The sequence below is a fragment of the Felis catus genome, chromosome D1 (genome assembly GCF_018350175.1).
Source record: "Felis catus isolate Fca126 chromosome D1, F.catus_Fca126_mat1.0, whole genome shotgun sequence".
Lineage (NCBI taxonomy): Eukaryota > Metazoa > Chordata > Mammalia > Carnivora > Felidae > Felis > Felis catus.
The window spans coordinates 55,791,891-55,813,789 of record NC_058377.1 but is presented as its reverse complement, the minus strand read 5'-3'; the positions used below and the strand labels follow the sequence as shown (position 1 = coordinate 55,813,789).

At 38.8% G+C, this 21,899-nt stretch overlaps 1 protein-coding gene across 13 annotated transcripts in view; it reads left to right on the top strand.

Annotated features, from left to right (window-relative positions):
- Positions 1-15,085, top strand: part of EMSY (EMSY transcriptional repressor, BRCA2 interacting) — an 88,383-nt gene extending 73,298 nt beyond the window's left edge. For 6 of the 13 annotated variants that reach the window (XM_019811780.3, XM_019811775.3, XM_019811778.3 and 3 more), the window contains 6 exons: positions 1,099-1,254; positions 2,297-2,338; positions 4,745-4,944; positions 6,831-7,394; positions 8,373-8,873; positions 13,044-15,085. In XM_019811780.3, coding sequence (XP_019667339.1) covers positions 1,099-1,254; positions 2,297-2,338; positions 4,745-4,944; positions 6,831-7,394; positions 8,373-8,873; positions 13,044-13,238 — 1,658 coding nt within the window. In that variant the 3' untranslated portion in view covers positions 13,239-15,085. The remainder of the gene's footprint in view (positions 1-1,098; positions 1,255-2,296; positions 2,339-4,744; positions 4,945-6,830; positions 7,395-8,372; positions 8,874-13,043) is intronic. The other 7 variants (XM_019811777.3, XM_006936908.5, XM_011286634.4 and 4 more) reach the window with 4 other exon arrangements.
- Positions 15,086-21,899: the final 6,814 nt, after the last annotated feature.

Genomic DNA, 21,899 nt, shown 5'->3' with positions numbered 1-21,899 from the left:
GTCAAAGATTGTTAGAGTATTTAAGGGACCTTAGCAATGATCTCATCCAAGCCTTTCATTTTATGCATAAGTAAACTGAGATCCAGAGAAGTTACCCAGTTGGTTAGTGGCAGAGTGAGACTCCATGTCTTTTGATTCCTAATTCAGTGTCCTCTCTACTTGTGGGGTGACTGTGGTATTATTTTGGTTTGGTTTTGCTTTCTTTGTTTAAATGATTATCTTGATTTTGTCACTTTATATGCTTCGTGGGAATAATCTGAATGATCACTCAGTGGACTTAATTACTGGTAACTAACTATTTGTTGTAACATCCACCTTACACTAGCCAAAGAATATGAGCACTTAGTATCTTTGGTTAATCTTTCGATTGGTGTTAACTTTTGGCCTTAGGCATTTCCTTAGTTTCTTGTTTTTGACATACTCGGCCATTTCCATTAATGTCTCACAGAGGGTGAAAACTGAGCAAGTAGATTTTATAGAAAAAATGACAAGATAGAAAGTAAATTTATCCACGGAACCCATTCTTGATCCCAGACCACTCCATAAAACATTTTTGTAGGAACAGAGAGGTCATTTTTTCCTAACACGGAAGATTTTTGTTCTTTAAGAGCCATTGAATACTTGGTAACATTTCTTTGGGGATTATCTTAAATTTTTAATAGATCAGATTAAACTAGTCATTGTATTGTCTGTTCTGGGTAGGTATGATCTAGAGCAAATCATGCTGTATACTGCCTAGTCACCCTTTGTGTTCAGGTTGGTAAACTCCAGAATACCGGGAACTACCTTGAAGAGAAGGGTAAAGGAAATGTTCTAAAAGGAGTGTGTACAAGGGAAACCAATTTTTTAGCCTAGTCATAATGGGGAATTTTAGGTCTGATTGCATATGTCCTTCTTGCTAGGCTGCTGGTTATGGTTGCATAAGTTGTGCCCATACAACCATATAGAGCAGTCTGCTTTTTTCATTTCAATTCGCTGTCTCCTTATCACTGCCAGTCGTGGCACCCCAGAGGTCTGGCTCGTTATTCCCATGGACAACTCTGGTTTTGATACTTGTTTGTAACAAAAGTTAACTTTTCCCCTGCCTTTTCTATGCAGTAAAGGAAAAATTGGAATCTAAACCAAGACAACCCACTATTGACTTGAGTCAGATGGCAGTGCCTATTCAGATGACCCAGGAAAAGAGACATTCTCCTGAGAGTCCATCCATTGCTGTGGTAGAGTCAGAACTAGTTGCTGAATACATCACTACTGGTAGGTGTCCTCTTAAAAAGTAGTATTAAGGTAGGAGAGCTACCTTTCTGGATTTGATGGGATGGTTGTTTGGGGGAGAATATAGCTTTTATATTTCTAGATCTTTTTCCAGTTTGCTCTGAAAGCAAATCTTCATTGTCCTTGGGACTTAACCCTGTCTTTAATGACTAGGGAAGAAAACCAATCAGTTGTTACAAACTGGCAGCTAATAAAAAATTGCAAGTTGGCCATAAATAACGTCTGTGAATATAGGGTGGCAGTTGTAGAGAGAGGATAAAATACCTTTTACAGAAGAATAAATATTTTGATGCATCTAAATTTTTTGTTTTGGTGGAGGGGGGGGGGGAGATGGGTCAAGGGAGAAAGGAGGTATAAAATCCAATACCTTTTTTGATGTAAAGAAAAAAAATGTGGGAAACTTTAAGTCCCTGTAAATACTTAGGAGTTCTGGTGGAAGGCAAATTAGGCATTTGTTTCAAATGTGGTCTGGCAGCAAAACACTAATGAGAGTTTTGGATGGCATAGATAGAAAAGTGGAACAGGAAGGATAATAGATTCTTTCTCTCGTGTTCTGGCGAGACCACACCTGGAATACTGCCTTCTGTTTTGGACACTTCGTTACCTTGAGATTTGAAATAGTTCAGAGAATAGTAATGCGAATAATTAGGGGTTAGGAGAAATGACTTACAAGGCAATATATAAAGAATGCCTGTCTTGAGTTTTCTTAAGCAGTAATTAAAAGAGAACATAAAGTTACAGATACTTAAAGGATGTAAATACCAAAGCAGAAGAGGGACTGTATGGTATCATTTTTGGAGATATTTTTAAGACTAACGGGTTAAAATTGCCAAAAGGGAAAATCCAGTTAAAGACTATGGAAAGCCATCTAGCATCTTTCTTCAGAGATATTTAGCAAAAAGCTAAATAAAGCAGAGGGCAGTATGTTGGGGAAATCAGTATTAACTTCTGGGGATAGGCTAGATTATCAGATGGTAAATAGAAGAAAAGACCTATGATTTCTTCCCTTACTTATCCTTTTCAGAACGCACTGATGAGGGGACAGAGGTTGCTTTTCCCCTTCTAGGTAAGTGGTGTGCATCCATTTGTAGCATAACTGAAGGTAAAATATTGTTGTTTTGGGGGGAACCAGTGAAATGGATGCGCTCTACTCTGATCTGGTAGAGGAAAGGTAAGCTCCGCTCAGTGAAAAGGAGACTTTCCTTTTTCAGGAGAGTGGGATCCTTTCTCAGAAGTGAGCAGTTTGACATTGGAAAAAATAAAAGTTGTTTACAGAAATAAATGACTGTTTTATCCTGTTTTTATGGCCCAATTAAGGTCAGTTCAGCTGTTTTCTGAATGTTCACTCTGTGACCTCCTTCCATGATCTTCTCCCCATCATATCCTCAGCCACATTAAGCATTTTCTTTGACTTCGAACCCAGCTCCCTAGCCCTGACCTCTTGTATTATCCGGGAGTGGGTATTAGTCTTCTCTGACGTTTCTGCATGCTGGGGAATTACTGTGAAGAGATTTGTAGTATCTTGAGTGAGGATTATTTTTAAATGATTTTAGTTGATCGTCTGTTAAATCCATTTCATTTCTTAATAAGATTCTAATGTCATAATTATGAAGATGAGTATGGACAGCAGAAATGTTCCATATAATCTGATAATTTCATGAGAAATTATCTTTATTTATTATTCTTTCAAGTGTCATTCATTTCTGATGATGCTTCCATCAGTAAAAAACTTTATAAATTTGCTTGTTCAATTTTAATATTATGTGATTTGTTTTTCTCCTACTCAGTCACATTATAAATGATTTCAGCAGTAGTTGTTTTAATGTCAACACTGACGCCCTTTTTTTCCGTTTGGTTGAGCACATACGGAAGATTTGGTTAACTCATATAATTTAAAATGTACATATAAAGCATACTGTGAAACTCAGTAAGATACTGCATTACATTTTTACCAGTGATGCTGCCTGGAATCTCTTATATCACAAGTAGGTGTGTGTATAAGCAACAGTAGAAAAACTGTGTTTGAGAATATAGATAGAATGAGTTAAAAAATAAATAAAGCTTATTTATATTTCACTGGGTAGTTTTAGTTCTGTACTCATAATACCTAAGTAGCACTTTGACATTGATTTCTGTAGTGATCATCTTACCCTTGGACATTCCACTATGATTTTTCTAAACCTGGAACCACTTGAATATGGAGCTACTTGAAATTGCAGATCAAGATATATGAGCACTGGAATCATGGGTCATTGAGAGGATTTTTATATTCTCAAAAACCTTAGCTAATTTTACAGATTTATTGTACTCTGTTCTTGTTTCAGAAAGTTTGTTTCCCCGTAACCATAAGCATTTCTAAAGCTCTGTAGACTAAGAGGTGGTGAATGTTTTACTGTTTAAAAAGTTGAAGTTGAGGCTGGTAAAAGATGATAGATTGGCACCAATGTCGATGTATCATTTTACATCTGTCTATCAATATAAACATAAGTGTATAGTTTACCCCTCTTGCCCTATGTACCAGAGAAGGACCTTTGTACCTTTGTAAGAGAATAAGAAATGGGGTCGTTTTCCTTACTGAATTCTCACGGGTTTATGTCAGATGAGCTAAATTGGAGAAGATGAAAGAAGAGCGATTTTTCTGTTCTTTTGTTAACTTTATATTGTGATAGTTAACAATTTAATACTTAATAATTTAATTAAATTTATATTTTAATACTTAACATTTTCAGATTGTTACTTCATTTGATCCTCCTCTAGCTAGAAAAAATTTATTGTCCCATTAAACAAACAAAAGCAAAACCTCTGAGTTTTAGAGGTTAATGGAATTTTGTTTTGTTTTTTTAGAGGTTCATAGAATTTGAGTGACCTCTTCAAGTTCGCATAGCTGGTTGGTGGCAGAGTGGGACAGAATCCAGGTGTGACTCTTGGTCCGGTTCTTTCTGCAGTATCATTTTGACCTCTCATATCTTTAGGAACTGTAAGGCTGCAAGACAGTGTCTACTTCATGTAAAAGAACGAATGTTTCTGGGTTTTGTATTGCATTTGGAACTGGGACCAAGAAATTAAAATACCATCTTAGTAACTTAAGTATTATCTTAGTATCCTTAAAGATACTAGTCTGGGATTTGATTCCAGAAATTCATTATTGTTTTTGTTACCTTAATGGGGTGAAGATTCTTGGAGGAAGTAAGTGCGGCTCACAGGAGGATGTAACTTTAAGGGGTTTGTTCCTCCTTTGTGATGACAGTTTTCAAAGTGCTTCCACATTTCTCATCTCATCCTTATAATAGCTCTGTTATTCCCATTTTACAGATGAGAACACAGAGTCTCAGAGAAGATAAGTGACTTTCTCAGAGTCACACAGCTCATAGATGGGCAGACTCTGGTCTTCTGCCTCCTAGTTCACAGTACCACACTTTCTCTCTGTGACGCAATCTCACAGACATTTGTTTAAAATGACTACTGGTTACAGATGCTGTGGTGATTTCTGGAGAAATATCATCACCTCCTCTATTTTCAGTCAGCCATCGCTCCCAGCCCCAACAGCCCTCCCAGCCCCAGCGGACCCTGCTCCAGCATGTGGCTCAGTCACAGACCGCAACACAGACTTCGGTGGTGGTGAAGTCCATCCCGGCATCTTCCCCTGGAGCGATCACCCACATTATGCAGCAGGTTGTATCTCTTCTTTCCCTCCCTACCTTCTATAACTGCTCCTTTTTGAAATAAGGTTTAGTTTCATCTATTGTAAGAAAGGAAATAACTGAATTGAAGAAGAGTATTTGTGTCGTTCTTTCATCTGTGAGGACTGAGGAGAGGGAATGAATTGAGAGTCTCAACACTGGAAAGTAATTAAGAAACAATATTCTTGGATCTTCTGCAAACTTGGAACATTTCCAAAGGGTGGCACTTTCTAGATGAATCTGTGACTTCAAAAGTGGCCACTGTTTCTATATATTTATTGTTACAGAAGAATTTATCACGTAGGTGAGATTTTTGTAAATGAAATAGAAGTTGGCTTCTTTAGCTGTGTGTTGCTTGGGTTTTTGCTTTTATGATGAATTCTCATGGGGAAACATTACAAATAAGTAGGTATAAATATCTGACTTTTATTATATGTGACCAATTAAATAGGAGGAAGAGACCCAATGGGAAGGAGAAAGAGTTAATATAAAACAGAAAGTCTGGTACCAAGGGTAATGGGGATAAGCTAATTTTATGTCAGCTACTGTGCTTTGAGCTTTAAATACATTCATTTGTTTAAATCTCACTGTGATCCTGTAAGGTGGGTATATTATCCCTCTTACAAATGAGGAAACTCTGTTCACAGAAGTTAAGTAAGAATAAGTAACTTATTCTGGGTGGCAGAGCTAGGATTTAAACCCAAAGCATCCTGCCTCTATACAAAGTGATTATCATAGATACCAGATTTAAGCGTGACATATCATTAGTTGTCACATAAATCACCATCAGTTTGACTGGTAGCAGTTGATCCTAATTGTAAGCAAATTAACCTGAAAGGCAATAAAGAAATTGTTGAATTAAAAACCTGTATGTGCAAGGTCGTTCTGAGATAAGGGAGGGTTTCAGTGGAACCTCAAAAAGTTTTAAAGTTTAGAATGAAGGAATAACGTGACAAGGAAGTAGGAAGGATGAGGTTGGGGTGGATTTTGTGTCACTGAGGGAAGCCAGGTGGCCAGAGGTTTAAGTGGGTACCAGATCTCAGCCTGGAGTCTAGCCCTCACCTGGCCAGTCCTGACATTGACCTTTTTCAAGGCACCCAGAGAGGTCAAACAGACTGGCCCTCACCACGTCGCTCAAGATCAATACTTCCTCCCCTCGCTGTTAAAACCGACACGGGAGAGTCTCCTTTGCTGCTGACAGGAGTGCTCTTGTCCCTCCCCAGTCTCCTTCCCTCCTGGCAGCCGAGCCTCTGGGAAAACTGTTGCCTGCTGGGCCCGGAATATGACCAAAGGGGCGAGGAGGACTAGTACAGAGGGTGGTTCACACGGGTTTGGTGAAGCCCGATGAACCGTTTTCACTCTGACCGGAGAGGCCCTCTGTGGGGACCTGGACGGGCATGTCCCTCAGACAGCGACTCCGACTCACTGGACAGCATGGCCAAAGTGGGCTTCTCTGAACTTTGACTTTTCTCTGGACACCTCATACCTGGGTGGCTGTGTTCTTTCTTTGGGTGGCTCAGTATCTCTGATGACCAGGCTAGACAGCTGTGTCCTGAGTCAGGGAGCCTGTTCTTTTTCTGTGTTGGGCTGTGCTTGCAGGGTAACCTTATTCCTCTTACCTATAAATTCTGGGTCCACTTTTCTATAAGAAAGAGTAGACCAGTTGTTGCAGTACTTAATTTCTAAGAGTTGAAATTACAAGAGTCTCAATTTAAAGCCCCCTTTAGATTTAGAAAACTTGAGGTTTCATGGTCTTTTTAAGCTCTTTCTTCTGAAAATTTTTGAATGAATCTCATAACCAAGTCTTTTCCAGTTTGAGGAAAATGTAGCAATGTAGGTGCCTTTACTTTATTCTTACTTTGTGCCTTTTTTACTCAGGCATTAAGCAGTCACACTGCTTTTACCAAACACAGCGAGGAACTTGGAACTGAGGAGGGCGAGGTTGAAGAGATGGACACTTTAGACCCTCAGACAGGTCTGTTTTACCGATCTGCCCTGACTCAGTCACAGTCAGCTAAGCAGCAGAAACTTAGCCAGCCCCAGCTGGAACAGACTCAGCTGCAAGTGAAAACTCTGCAGTGCTTCCAGACTAAACAGAAGCAGACCATCCACCTGCAGGCAGACCAGCTCCAGCACAAACTCCCGCAAATGCCCCAGCTTTCCATCAGGCATCAGAAACTCACCCCTCTCCAGCAAGAACAAGCACAGCCCAAGCCAGATGTACAGCACACACAGCATCCCATGGTGGCCAAAGACAGGCAGCTTCCTACCTTAATGGCACAGCCCCCGCAAACTGTAGTACAGGTGCTTGCAGTGAAAACCACGCAGCAGCTCCCTAAACTGCAGCAGGCTCCGAACCAACCAAAAATCTACGTGCAACCCCAAACCCCCCAGAGCCAAATGCCGCTCCCAGCCTCATCAGAGAAACAGCCGGCAAGCCAGGTAACGGAATATTGGTAGCATGCAAAGTTAAGCTTCTCTGTTGATGGAAAAAATGAGAACATTACGATCCTATCGTGATTAGCAGTGCTTTCTCCTGGCAAGAGGAAACTCAAAAGCCTCATTTATGCTGGTATTACTTTACCCCATCAGAAGGTTGACATTAGGGAAGAAATGCACGCATTAATATAGGAAGGACAAATAAAGTGTAGCACTCAGAACTTGATTTTCTAGGCAGTTTTTAAATGAAATCACTTCAGCATTGATCAGCAGCACGTAGAAGCGAGATCCCTAAATTATTTGTATTTTTTAGGTACAAAATTTTTTTTCCTATGCTTGTAAACTCTTTTATCTGTGGTAGTAATGCTAAGTAAACAACGCAGTCTTTTAAGGAGCTTCATTGAACATCTTCCTTTGCAGTTTACATCATCACTTTCTAGTTAATAAATTTATCTTCTAGATTTATCTTCTAGATTGCAGAGGAATTATCTGGATATTCGAAAGAAAAATTATATTAGGGAAAACCAGTGGCTTTAGAGTAATGTATATATGTGTGTATATATTATAAATACATATATAGAGAATATATTTGTAAGATGTATTTGAAGCAAAAAAAATTGAAAAACCCTGCTTTTTATTTTTAAAAGCTGAAGATGATACAAATAATTTGAGAATGGGTTGAAGGTATACTGTATGGGGATATAAATCCCAAAGGGAAGCAAGGCTGCTGCGACTTTTTTTTCCTTTATGTTATGAACCTTGGCTGGCTTGACAGAGGTTCTTTCAACCCCTTCTCTTTCCCTAGGTTTCTTAAAAGTAACCAGATACTTTCCCATCCAGCCCTTGTATTAAAACACCAAGCTTCAAAATGTCCTCCTAGTATACCGCACGAATGTTTCTTTTGCCATATTATCTGGGGTGTTTGATAGGTTTTCTCAAAGAGATGTAGCTGTAACACACACAACCCCAATCTGTTTTCAGGTGGAGCAGCCAATTATAACCCAAGGATCCTCTGTTACAAAGATAACTTTTGAGGGGCGCCAGCCTCCCACAGTTACAAAGATAACTGGTGGCAGTTCTGTGCCTAAGCTGACATCACCAGTTACAAGCATATCTCCCATTCAGGCTTCTGAGAAGACAGCTGTGTCAGACATTTTGAAAATGTCTTTGATGGAAGCTCAGATTGATACAAATGTAGAGCATATGGTAGTGGATCCCCCAAAGAAGGCTCTTGCCACTAGTATGCTCACTGGTGAAGCAGGATCATTACCCTCCACCCACGTGGTGGTGGCAGGGATGGCGAATTCCACTCCCCAGCAACAGAAATGTAGAGAGTCCTGTTCAAGTCCATCTGCTGTTGGCCCTCCCTTAACGACAAGGAAAATCGATGCACCGGGAGTGCCTACAACAGGCCAGTTCATGCGTATTCAGAATGTAGGCCAAAAGAAAGCTGAAGAGAGCCCAGCAGAAATTATCATCCAGGTAAGAATTGGAAGGAACATGAGAAACATTGGGCATCTTGGGGGTTGTGGGTTTGGCATGTTTGGGAATGTCACAGGAAGAGTCAAGCCAAGATGGCAAAAGACAAAGTGATTATTTTTGAGATGGCATTTGACAAATTTGGTTTAATACCTATTACAAATATAAAAATTTATATTTTCTGGTAGAGAATCCTAGGAAATTGGTGGATATTATCACGGCACACCTTAGAGACAATCAAGAGCCCTAAGCCCATATGTCAGCTTGGTTATTATAGATTCAAAACATACTTGCCAGTGTTAACTCAGTAAAGTCAGCCCAGAAAATCAGCAACTTGATGGGTCAAACTTTGGGCTCCCCGGTCTTTGCTCAAAAACTCCTGAGATATAACTGGATTGTATTTTATCTCAAGTTAATTTTAGGGATCCTTTTCTTTGAAAAACACACTTCTTTATCTTGATTCAGATTTATGGTTTTCAGGACAATAAAACTTTAATTAACTGCAGTATCTGGAGAAACATGTTGTAAGAAAATGTTTCTATATGATTTAATTTTATATTTAAGTTGGGATTAGCCATAAAGTTTTGCTTTTTTATTTCAATCATTGTTATTGAGAAATCTTGTTATGGTTACTGTCCTGCCTTGGTAAGTGAATGTAATGAATTATGCATTGGCAGTAGGTCTTCCTATGCCTCACATTCCCTTCATTCTAAAACTCATCTGTCATCATGCATAATAGATCAAGACTGAAGAATTATTGAGTCCAGACTAGCCCTTAGAAGTTGTGTTTTACTTCCTTTTCTCTTTGTTAGGGTATCGGGTTGTTTTCTTGCCATAAATTCACTGTTGTGTGACTTGGAAGTTTCTGTGGCAAACTTTCCCTTTGCCGTGATGCCAGGCTATGAGAGAATGCAAACCGACCAATATTCATCCAAATATGATATAAATACAGGGGGGAAATGCTTAAAGGCAAAAAGAACTGGCCGTTGAATTATTAAATGATTTGTTCCTCCTATAAAAATAGTTGTTAGTGAATTAAGTAATTCTTTTTATTTATTTATTTATTTGTTTGTTTGTTTATTTTGAGGGGGTGGGGAGGGGCAGAAAGAAAGGGAGAGACAGAATCCCAAGCAGGCTCTATGCTGTCAGCGTGGAGCCTGACACGGGGCTGCATCTCGAGAACCATGAGATCATGACCTGGGCTGAAATCAAGACACTTCACTCGCTGAGCCACCCAGGCACACCTTAAGGAATTCTTGACAAAGGATTTGTTGGTTTTTTTTCCCCTGAAGAAGTTAGAGTGTGGTGGAAAAGGAGGGAGTTCCTAGCTTCCCCACTCACTGTTTAACTTTGGGCAGGGCTGCTTAACCCTGCTGTGCCTCAGTTTCCTCATCAGTAAAACGGAAATAAGGAATGCCTATTCTACATCACTGATGGAAGGATTACACCAAAGTGAGATGAAGCGCCTAGCACAGTACCTGGCTCTTAGTGATTGCCCCATACATGGTAGTTATTTATTACTATTTCTGCTAAAATTTTCTGTGGCTCCTGAGGGTTTAAATTGGAATACTCACTAAATCGGAAATTATTTGGGATTGCTTATTTGGAAATGATTTTCTGCACTTTATGAACACGGCTGAAAATATACTTCATGTATCAAGGATGGTACCTAATGAGTAGGCTCTCTACAGAATATGCCAGCTAACTTTTAGCATATACCATGTGCTCGGTAGCTATGTCAGAGCGAAGGGGACAGTGGTATAGTGGTTAAGAATCAAGCTTTTGGAGTCAAAAATACCTGGATTTGAATCTCACCTATGCTCCCCCTTACCAGCATTGTGGTTTGGAGTTAACCTCTGTATTTCAATTTCATTGCCTATGAAATGGAAACAATATCAATTACCTCACAAGGTTGTTTTGAGGATCAAGTGGGAAAATGCATATAATGCAGCTTGTTAAGTGTCTGCTACAGAGGAATACTCCGTAAAGATAGCTCCTGTTACTATAATCATCATTAATATATTGTTAGAATATTTTCAGATCTTACTAATTATACTTAGCTTTGACCTGAAGTATTGATTTTACTGTTTCGGTAAAATAGTATGGGGATGAATGAAAGAAGTCTGCAGAAGTGCTTTGATCCCTTGAAAAATGTTTTATGAAAATTCAACATGTTTAATAATAAGTGCTTTGAGTGAAAAGCATTGTTCTTTGTAGACATGTAATCTGTATTTCATTCATTTGTTCATTCATTCATTCATTCATGCCACATGTATTATTTAACCTCTGCGTTCTAGGCACTGTGCTAGGTGCAGAGACTAGAGGAATAAATAAGATGAGTGTATCTTCTGTTCTGAAGGAGTCTGAATGTGTGGAATTAATAGAATTTTAGAGTCTTGAGGATCTTTAGAGTGTATCTTCTCTATCTCCTTTTACACGAGGTTAAACTAAAACTCAGTGAGGTCAAGTGACTTATTCAGAGGTCCACAGCAAGTCTGAACCAAAGCTGAACTAAAATCCAGGTTTTCTGACCCCCCTGGGACTTGAACACAAGGATCAGCTATATGGGACAGAGTGAGGAAAAACAAATAACACAAAACTCCACTATCCTAGATTCAGTGCCTTGACATCTTGCAATATTTTCTTGACAATGTTAAAATTAAATTTACATCCCCCCTCAAAAGAAGATTGTTTTGGTCAGGTATATTTTTAAAATGATGATATTCAATTTTGCTCTGGGACTTCTAATGTTAAGATAGGTTATTCATTTGGCAAATGTTTATTGAGCATCTAATGCATGACAGCCCTGTTCAGAGCTCTGGGCATCTAACAATGGAAAAAGATAGTCAAGATATGTGCTCTGATACATATTCTCATGGAGTTTACATTCTAAAAGCGAGAAGAAAGATTAACAAACACAGTAAATGCAATGAAGAAAAATTAACAATGTAATAGAGGTGGGGTGGGACCTACCCAGTGATCTGGTTGCATGGTCATAGAAGGAAGGCTTCTCAAAGCCTTTTACCCTAAGCATTGGAGCTAAGATGCAGATGAGAACATGGAACCAGCCATGGAGAGACTTGGAAGAAAAGTACTCCAGGAAGAGGGGAAGAGCTAGTGGGAAGGCCCAGGGTCCAAGTGAGTTTAGCATATGCCTGGAGCTACGATCAGAAGTTTGATATTATATAGCAAGTACGACAGGAAACGATTGTAGAACGTTAAGCAGGGGTATGATATAAACAGGTAGACCTTTTAAAAAGGTAATAAAGTTGAGAAAGAAGAACCTAACAAGGCAATATGGCCATAATATGTGTTTGTCTACTGGTGTTTTTATTGTTTAAAAGACAGTATTGTCCTCTCTCATTTTCAAGAAAGTATTACTATGTGACCCAGATAAATAACTTCCTTTTGAACTAGTAGAGGGTTACCGAAGGTTTTAAAATTTTTTGTGGTGTCAGCAAATTAATTCTTCATCTTGCAGATAGTAATGAGTGAAATCTGACTACATTTACATTTAAAATTTGCTTAATGGTCGAGTGAAAATGTCCTTTAATGTCTGTCTCTTGAATTAGGCACAGACTTCAGCCTCCTTTACTAGAAGTGGTGCCATCAAGAAGTGGAAAGATCACTTTAAAAAAAAAAATTTTTTTTTTTTAACATTTATTTATTTTTGAGACAGAGAGAGAGAAGAGAGAGCATGAACAGGGGAGGGTCAGAGAGAGAGGGAGACACAGAATCCGAAACAGGCTCCAGGCTCTGAGCAGTCAGCACAGAGCCCGAAGCAGGGCTTGAACCCACGGACCGCGAGATCATGACCTGAGCCGAAGTCGGACGCTTAACCGACTGAGCCACCCAGGCGCCCCGAAAGATCACTTTAAATTGTACAAAACTTGGATTTGAATCCTGGCACTTTAACCTTGACCAACTGTGTGACCTCAATTAAGTCACTTACCCTCTTAGTTTCCTCATTTGTAAATGGGAATCCTATTTTCCTTATAGTGTTCTTGAGGAGATTTAGTAGAATATTATATATGAGAGCACCCAGCACAGCGCCTGATGTGAAGTAGTTGTCCAGTAAATGTCAGTGTCCTCTTAGCCTTCCTTAGTGATGTTGGGGACATCCTTCTGGTTCTTTTTCTTACCGTAAAGCCTCTCTCCTGTCTTCTCTTCCAGGCCATTCCCCAGTATGCTATTCCTTGTCACTCTAGTTCCAACGTGGTTGTAGAGCCCAGTGGGCTTCTTGAGCTCAACAACTTCACTAGCCAGCAGTTGGATGACGATGAGACGGCAATGGAGCAAGACATAGACAGTAGCACAGAAGATGGAACCGAGCCCAGCCCCTCTCAGAGTTCTGCTGAACGGTCCTAAGTGTTTTGGACACAGGAGTGCACTTTAAAACCTACTTGGTTACCAAGTGTCCAGGGAAGCCCTTGATTTTTGATGTCTAAAGAGAGCACTTTGCCCATGCTTAGGCTGTGGACCCCAAAATAGCAGTGTTTCAACAAAACTGCTGCAGGAGCAGCGTTTTAAAACAAGATAAAACTCACAGGGGAATGTACTTTTAAAAAAAGAAAGAAAAAGAAAAAAAAAAGGAAAGATGCACATCTACAGTGACGTGTAAGACCTGATATTTCTCTGTCGGACCACGGCTGATGGAAAAGTTTGTCATGCAGTGGAAAGAGACTTTTCCTGTGAATGTTCCTCAACTGGTTTCTACTGAGCAAAACACCATCAGAAAAGGAGAATGTGAATAGTTCATATTTTGAAACGGTGTGTCAGGAACAGGTTTTTAAAAAAATCTTGTATGTTTTTGCAAATCCCTGGAAGTGTTGAATTGATTAACATTTTACATTTGCTCAGTTTATAGTTTATAAAATAACTAGAAAAATACTGGCATTAAAGAATCCTTGTTTAGATGGTGGAAATCAGATCCCTAACCAGTGGGAAAGTGCTTTTTGGATGGCTTGTACATTCTCACCAATTGTATGCTAATTTATTGTGTCGTTGTTCCTTTGTGCTCAAGGCAGCACACTTGCCTTCTATTTATTTAAATGTAAACATTTCAAAGCAGGCCGTATTCTTTCTGACAAATTTCCTGTAAACCAGGATTGCCTGCCCTTTCCACCTCCCACTCTGCCCGGCACCTTTAAGAAAACTTAAAGAGAAGTTAAGAGAAAATGTTTCATTGTGAAGGAGAGGAAAAGAAACATTTTCTGGCCCAAAGGAAGCTTTTGTTCAGTTATGTTCAGGAGAAATTATTCATATGATGCTATCTTAACATTGAAATTGCACATTCATGTTGGACTGAGACTTTGAAAATAACTTTTACATAGTTTCGTTTAACCCCCGTTGAAATGTATAAAAATTCATTTACAGTTCTAAATGTAATGTTTTTAAGCATTCTGCCTTTTAGGACACAGTTTGTTTAAGCAATATGTTTGGGTCTTGTGATCACTGTCTGTCACAAGTAGAGCAAGGGGTAAGAGGGTGGGGAGGGTAACAGTTTTGACAAGTTGTGGCAAAGGAAGCAATTCTTTTTGTTTTTAAAAAAATGTAAATAGAGAAGTTTTTAACGGTTTTATATAGATTTCACTATAAATAAGCATTTTAAGACTGACAAATGTTGAACTGTACATACATATATCAGCATAACTGCCCAATTTTTTGGTGCTGAAGTACTGTAAGTAGAATTCATCAACAGTCTCCTAATTTTTGCATCTATATCTAGGAAAAAAAACTGTGATACTGTAGTTAATAAATTCCCACTAGAGTGACACTGAAGATTTAAACACAAGCATTCTTAAGATGCACTGATCTCTGGTAGTTGTCATTATTTCTCCTAAGCGGTAACGACTTACCCATAGATGGAGCTGTTGGATTTTATTTTCTTGTACAAATTCATGTTTAAAAGACTTGTGATTGTTTCTAGTTAAGTAATTTTTTTAACCTCTCCAGTCATAGGCTTCTTTGAAAATATGATTACACTATGAACTCTCACCAAAAAGATACACATGCCAACATACATGTTAGATTTTGCATACAATTTTAGGGGTTCATGGGCCCCTAAGCCTATCCATGTATTCAAGGTTAAGCCCTCTGTTATGGTCAGTCCATTACTTACAGATGTAAGTTTTTATAAAATAAAATATCTTTTAAATATTCATGGATCAGGTAACAGGAGCAAACTTGAATAAAGTTATTATGTTCTACTTCTACATATTCTGGCAGCATAGCATACCTGTGTCCCTTTGAGAATTTAGCCTTAATATGTTTCAGCAACTGGCATAGCAGACAAAACGTCCACAGTCTATACTTAAAAAAAAAAACAAAAAACAAAACCCCACAAATTATCAAGTGAGGGATTTAACTTTTTTTTCTTTAAAAGGGATTAGTTTAAAGGAGAGCATGAATTCTTCTGTTTATTCAGCAAATATTAATTAAGCATCTACTGTGTGTCAGGTGCTGTTCTAAGCACCAGGGATCCCATAGTAAATAAACAGAAAATCCTACCCTTACGGAGTTTACAAACAGAGCTTCCTGCTGATGGAATGGGTGCAAGGGCCAAAGGCAGGAGGAAACATGAGCCACTCTTGGGTTTCTTGATTAAGTGGATGCGTGGTGATGCCATATTTGGATCTCCAGGTATCCTTTTCCTGAAAGTCTCAGCATTCTATCTATTGGTATTACCTATGTTTAAGTCCACAAATTAAATGTAATTTTAAGTCAATCCTTGTGAAGGATATCAGAGATTATGCTGCAAATGCTACAAAATTATTAGGATCCTAACAACTCTTACAGGCAGTGATAAGAAAAACCCATCTGGTTTAAAGCAAACTTTGATAGATGCTTTGTATTGCAGATGCAGTTTGTGGTGAACTTAGAGAACTTAAAAACCCACTTTATTGAAGTCAATTCACACGCCATACAATTCACCCATTTAAAGTGTGCAGTTCGGTGGTTTTCACTGTAGTTGGGCAGCCATCACTACAGCCAAGTTTAGAATATTTGCATAACCCTGAAGAACCCTGTGCTCTTAGCTATTACCCCGGAAATCCACCCCACCACCTTAGCCCTAGGCAACCACTAAACTACATTCTTTATGGATTCATTCTGTCTTTATGGATTCATTCGCCTCTTCTGAACATTTCGTATAAATAGAATCCTATAATATGTGGTCGGTCTTCTGTTACTGGCTTCTTTCACTTAGCATAGTATTTTCAAGGTTGTAACATGTTTCAGTCCTTCATTCCTTTTTATGGCTCAGTAATATTTCATTGCATGGAGAGGCTACATTTTATTTATCCATTCATTAGTTGATGGGCGTTTGGGTTGTTCCTACTTTTTGACTATTATGAACAGTACCCCTGTGAGCGTTTGTGTATGGTTTTTACATCTGTTTTCAGTTCTCTTTGATATCTATCTAGGAGTGTAATTGCTGGGGCATACAGTCACTATGTTTAAGGATTTGAGAAACTACCAAACTCTTTTCTACAGGGATTGCAATTTTACAGCAATATAGGAGAGTCCCAATTTCTCTACATCCTCCTCAATGCTTGCTATTATTTGTTTTTTTGTTTTTTTTAATTATAAACTACCTAGTGGTACCTCCTTGTGGTTCTGATTTACATTTCACTGATGGCTGATGAGAATCTTTTCATGTGCTCATTGGCCATTCATAGATCTTTGGAGAAATGTCCTTTGCCCATTTTTAAATGGAATTCTTTTCTATTTTATTATTTAAATTGAGAACTTTTCAAATATAGGAAAGAATACCACTCTTGAGAGAAAAGTAACCTGTTCTCTGGTAATTAATTCATCACCCTTAAAATCTTAATCAGGTTTTACTTCTTCATCTCTAATGTAACGAAGTGCTTAACTCTTAAAACTGCATAGAATTTTATCATGTTCTTTTAAATACATTTCTTTCTGAGGCTCTCTCAATGGCCTGCTAGAATAGGAGACATAGTACAAGGAAGTAGTGGCTAAGTGGTCTGGATTTGGGACCCAGGCTCCTCTGTTAATGGATCGTATGAACTTTACCATTCCCCATGATACAAAGTGAGTGTTTCTGACCCCCATGGGATCATTGTGAAGTCTGGATGAAATAGTGCCTGTAAAAATGCCAGGCACGGAGTTAGGGGCTCTATTTTTTTAAGTCTAGTATTTGTATCATTCCTTCTACATACATAGGCAACTGAGGGCTCAGAGACAAATGAAGCATCCAAACTCACAGATTAAATGCTAATAGGCATCATGCTGATCCCCAAGTTGCTATTTTCCATACAGGAGTATGTTTTTGCCACCAAACACAGGATTGGCCTTTGGAAAGATGGGGGAGCTTGGCATTGGCCTATAACCTGATCTCTTTGCCAATCTTAGGTGCCTTCACACAGGTGCTCACACACAGGATTATTTTTTGAGTTCAATTATGTGTCACAAATCCCAGATAACAGGAAGTAGAGTGACAAAGCACCATATAAGCAAGGCCTTTCCAAGAAAAGAGTGCGAAAACAGTCTGCTGACTCTGCTTACAGGTTTATAAGCCTTTAAGTGAAGCTTGATGACCTTCCTGTATATCGAAAAAAGGATTGAAATGCCATAGGATCAGATTTGTGCTTGTGTGAAGTCTTGCTCTGCTTTCTTCCCTCTTCTTTGCTCACATGTACACACTGTAATGGAACATGGTGCTTGCTTTAAAAAAACAAGAAAAATAAGCCTAGGTTTGAATCCTGACAAGCCATGTGAATTGGGCAAGCTCTAAGAGGCTTTGGATAGCACGAGACAGATGATTTATAATGCTATGTTATCTAATTCCTACCTTTTTAAAAAGAGTTTTTTAAGGTTATTTATTTTAAGAGGTAGAGAGCGAGTGCCAGCAGGAGAGGGTCAGAGAGAGAGCATCCCAAGCAGCCTCCACATTGTCAGCACAGAGCCCAATGTGGGGCTCAAACTCATGAACCAAGAGATCATGCCCTGAGTTGAAACCAAGAGTCCAATGCTTAACCAACTGAACCACCCAGGTGCCCCTATCTAATTCCCACTTTTAAAAAGACTAATAGATAAGCAAATTCCTCCCCCCACCCCCACCCTGGGTTTTTCTGGTGTCCTTTTTCTTTTCCTTCCAACAAATAGTTACTGGGTACTTTCTACGTGCAGACACTGGGGATATAACTGTCAGCCAGGGAAAGAAGCCCCTATGCTCATGGAGCTTCAGCCTAGTAAGAGATATATTAATCAAAGATTACAACTAAATATATTCATTGCTAAGTGCTATGGTGGAGGAATAAGTGGTGCCATGATCGTACATACATAGGGAGGTTTTGCTCAGAGAGGAATTTTTTGCTCGGATAGGAAGAGAATGTAACTAGGCAAAAAGGAAGGGGGACAGCTGTCCAGGCAGAAGGGCAGCAGGTATGAAAGCCCTGTGATAGGGAGGGACTTGGTAAGAGGGATTTGAGTAGGCCAGTGTGGCAGCAACACAGCCAGAGGAGGCAGCAAGCACGGTGGGAGCAGAAAGTAGAGACTGAGCTAGATGTGGATCTTCCACCTTGTGATCAATGTTTGAGGTTTTATTCTTAAATATATATTTTTTTGGTTTTTTTTTAAAACGTTTTAATTCATTTTTGAGAGACAGAGCATGAGCAGGGGAGGGGCAGAGAGAGAGGGAGACAGAATCCGAAGCAGGCTCCAGGCTCTGAGCTGTCAGCACAGAGCCTGACATGGGGCTCCAACTCCGAACTGTGAGATCATGACCTGGGCCGAAGTCAGATGCTTAACCTACTGACCACCCAGACGCGCCTGAGGTTTTATTCTTAGAACAATGAGAAGTCATTGAAAAGTTTTAAGCCACTGGACCTGAATGTACATGTATTAATACATTTCCAAAATATTGGAGGTATGTTGGCCCATTAGAACAGAAAAATGTGTTTAACATTTCCTTTTTTGATGCCAATCTCCTCTCCTTATGTCCTTTTCTCAAACATCTTCACTGGTTCCCTAATACTGTGGTATGAATCGAATTCAAGGGTCTTAGCCAAAGCTTCAACCTACATTTCTAGATTTATAACCCATTTCACTGCCCTGACCTACCGCATGTCTCCCGCACCACGCACACAGTTTATGCTCTGCATTTAGAAAGCTTATTCATTCCTCAAAGCCCAGTTTGAAAACCACCTCCTTCATCAGGACTGCTCAGATCTGTTTAAGAGAAACTCATCCCACCTCACTGCTGCATTCCTCTAGCATTTGGGTACAAACATGTTTACTTAACATTAATTATCTACTGTGAATTCTTTGTAGTTTCTCACAATGCGTCTCTCAAGAGAGAGTATCCTTGAAATGCAGTATTCTGAGGAGTCCTAAATTCTTTCAGCCTAAAGTAAGACGTGCTGAGATTTCTGTTTTTTTCTCTTATGCCCTTGAACATCAAGCCTTCGTATTCAAATTTGCCAGAGTTTAGTGAGATTGTTGATAATCTTGGTAAGATTCACTCTCATATTCAAGACAGTAGCATCCTATTTGGTTCTCCACAGAATCAACTGCTATCTCCTTGCATGGTAGAGTTCACCAGGGTCTATAATTTATGCTCTTGCTTTGACCTCCACTATATGTGGATTAATTAATTAAGTCATTGGATAAATATTAAGCAGCTATTTTGACCCAGGCACTGTTCTAGCTACGAGGGATATAGCAGTGAACAAAATAATGGAAAAATAAAACAACCTGTGATATGAAGCATACATTCTATGTGGACAATGAATACAAATTAAAAATAAGTGGTATCTTAGTGATAATTAAGACTAAAAACCAGTGGGGAAGGAGAATATGAAGTTCTAGTTCTCACTGAGAAGGTGAATTGGAAAAAAAAACTGCAGGAAGTGAGGGAGTCAGCCAGACTGACGTCTACAGAAAGTGTTCAAAGTGGAAGGGACAGCAAGTACAAAGGCCCTGAGATCTGTGCCTGGCATATTCAAAGAACAGTGAAGAGAATAGTGAGATAGGGTCAGAGTGAAGGGGGAGGCAGGTAGGGAGTAGTAGTAGAATATAAGGTCAGATAAGAGAACTGGAAGCTATTCCTACTTTTCTGAATGTTTTTATTATGAAAGTGTTGGATTTTGTGAAATGCTTTTTATGCACCAATTGAGATGATTATGTAGGTTTCCCCCCTTTGTTCTATAAATGTGTAAATTGATTGACTTTCTTATGTTGAACCACTCTTACATTCCTGTTATAATTCCCACTTGGTTATGGTATATAATCCTTTTAATGTGCTATTGGATTCAATTTGCTAGTATTTTGTTAAGGATTCTTGTGTCTATATTCATGAAGGATATTGGTCCGTAATTTTCTTAGGATGTCTTTAGCTGGCTTTGGCATTAGGGTAATGCATTACAAAATGAGTTAAAAAGTGTTCCCTCTTATTTTTTGGAAGAGTTTGAGAAGGATTGCTCTTCATTCTTTAAATGTTGTAGAATTCACCAGTGAAGCCATTTAGTCCTTGACTTTTCTTTGTTGAGAAGTTTTTGATTATTGATTCAGTCTCTTTTCTTTTTACAGATCTGTTGAGATTTTCTATTTCTTCTTAAGTCAGTTTAGGTAATTTGTATATTTCTACGAATTTGTCCATTTCATTTAGGTAATCTTATTTGTTGGTCTACAATTGTTCATAATATTCTTATAATCCTCTTATTTCTGCAAGGACAGCAGTAATGTCCCCCATTTTCATTTCTAATTTTAGTTATTTGTGTCTTTCTCTTTTCTTTGTTGGTACCTAAAGGGTTATCAGTTTGATGATCTTTTCCAAGAACTGACTTTTGGTTTCATTGATTCTCTCTATTGTTTTTCTATTCTCTATTTCATTTATCTCCATTCTATTCTTTTTCTTTTTTAATGTTTTTATTTATTTTTGAGACAGAGAGAGACAGAGCATGAGCAGGGGAGGGGCAGAGAGAGGGGGAGACACAGAATCCAAAGGACGATCCAGGCTCTGAGCTGTCAGCACAGAGCCTGACGCGGGCTGGAACTCATGGACTGTGAGATCATGACCTGAGCTGAAATCGGATGCTGAACTAACTGAGCTACCCAGGCTCCCCTCCATTCTATTCTTTATTATTTTCTTCCTTTTGCTAGCTCTGGGGTTCGGGTTTTTGTTTTTTGTGGTTTTCCTTTTTTTAGTTCCTCAAGGTGTAAAGTTAGGTTACTCATTTGAGATCTTTCTCCTTTTTTAAAAATGTAGGCATTTACATCTATAAATTTCCTTCTGAGCACTGCTTTTGCTGCATCCCGTAAATTTTGGTATCTTGTGTTATTTTTGACTCATCTCACAGTATTTTCTAGTTTTTCTTATGATTGATTCTTCAATCACTGGTTGTTTAAGAGTTTGTTGTTTAATTTCCACACATTTGTGAGATGTCCAGTTTTCCTTCTGTTACAGATTTCTATTTTCATTCCATTGTGGATGTTCTATCTATGATTGCAAGTGGCGTACTGAAGTCTCCAAAAGTCCCTATTATTGTGAGCCATTTCTCCCTTCAATCTTATTAATATCTGGCTCATATATTTTGGAGCTTTGTTTGGTACATGCATGTTTATAATTGTTATTATTTGATGAATCAACCCCTTTATCAGTATATAGTCCCTTGTGTCTTGTAACAGTTTTTGACTGAAACTATTTTGTCTGATATTAGTACAGTCACCCCAGCTCTCTTTTGGTTACCATTTGCATAGAATATATTTTCCCATCCTCCAACCTACAACCTATGTCTTTGGATCTAAAATGAACTCTTATGGAGAACATACTGGATTTTTTTTTAATCCAATCTGGCAGTTTCTGCTTTTTTTAGATTTTTTTTTAATGTTTATTATTTTTTAGAGAGAGAGAGCACAAGCAGGGGAGGGGCAGAGAGAGGGAGATACAGAATCAGAAGCAGGCTTCAGGCTCCGAGCTGTCAGCACAGAGCCCAACATGGGGCTCAAACTCACAAATCATGAGATTATGACCTGAGACAAAATTGGATGCTTAATCAACTG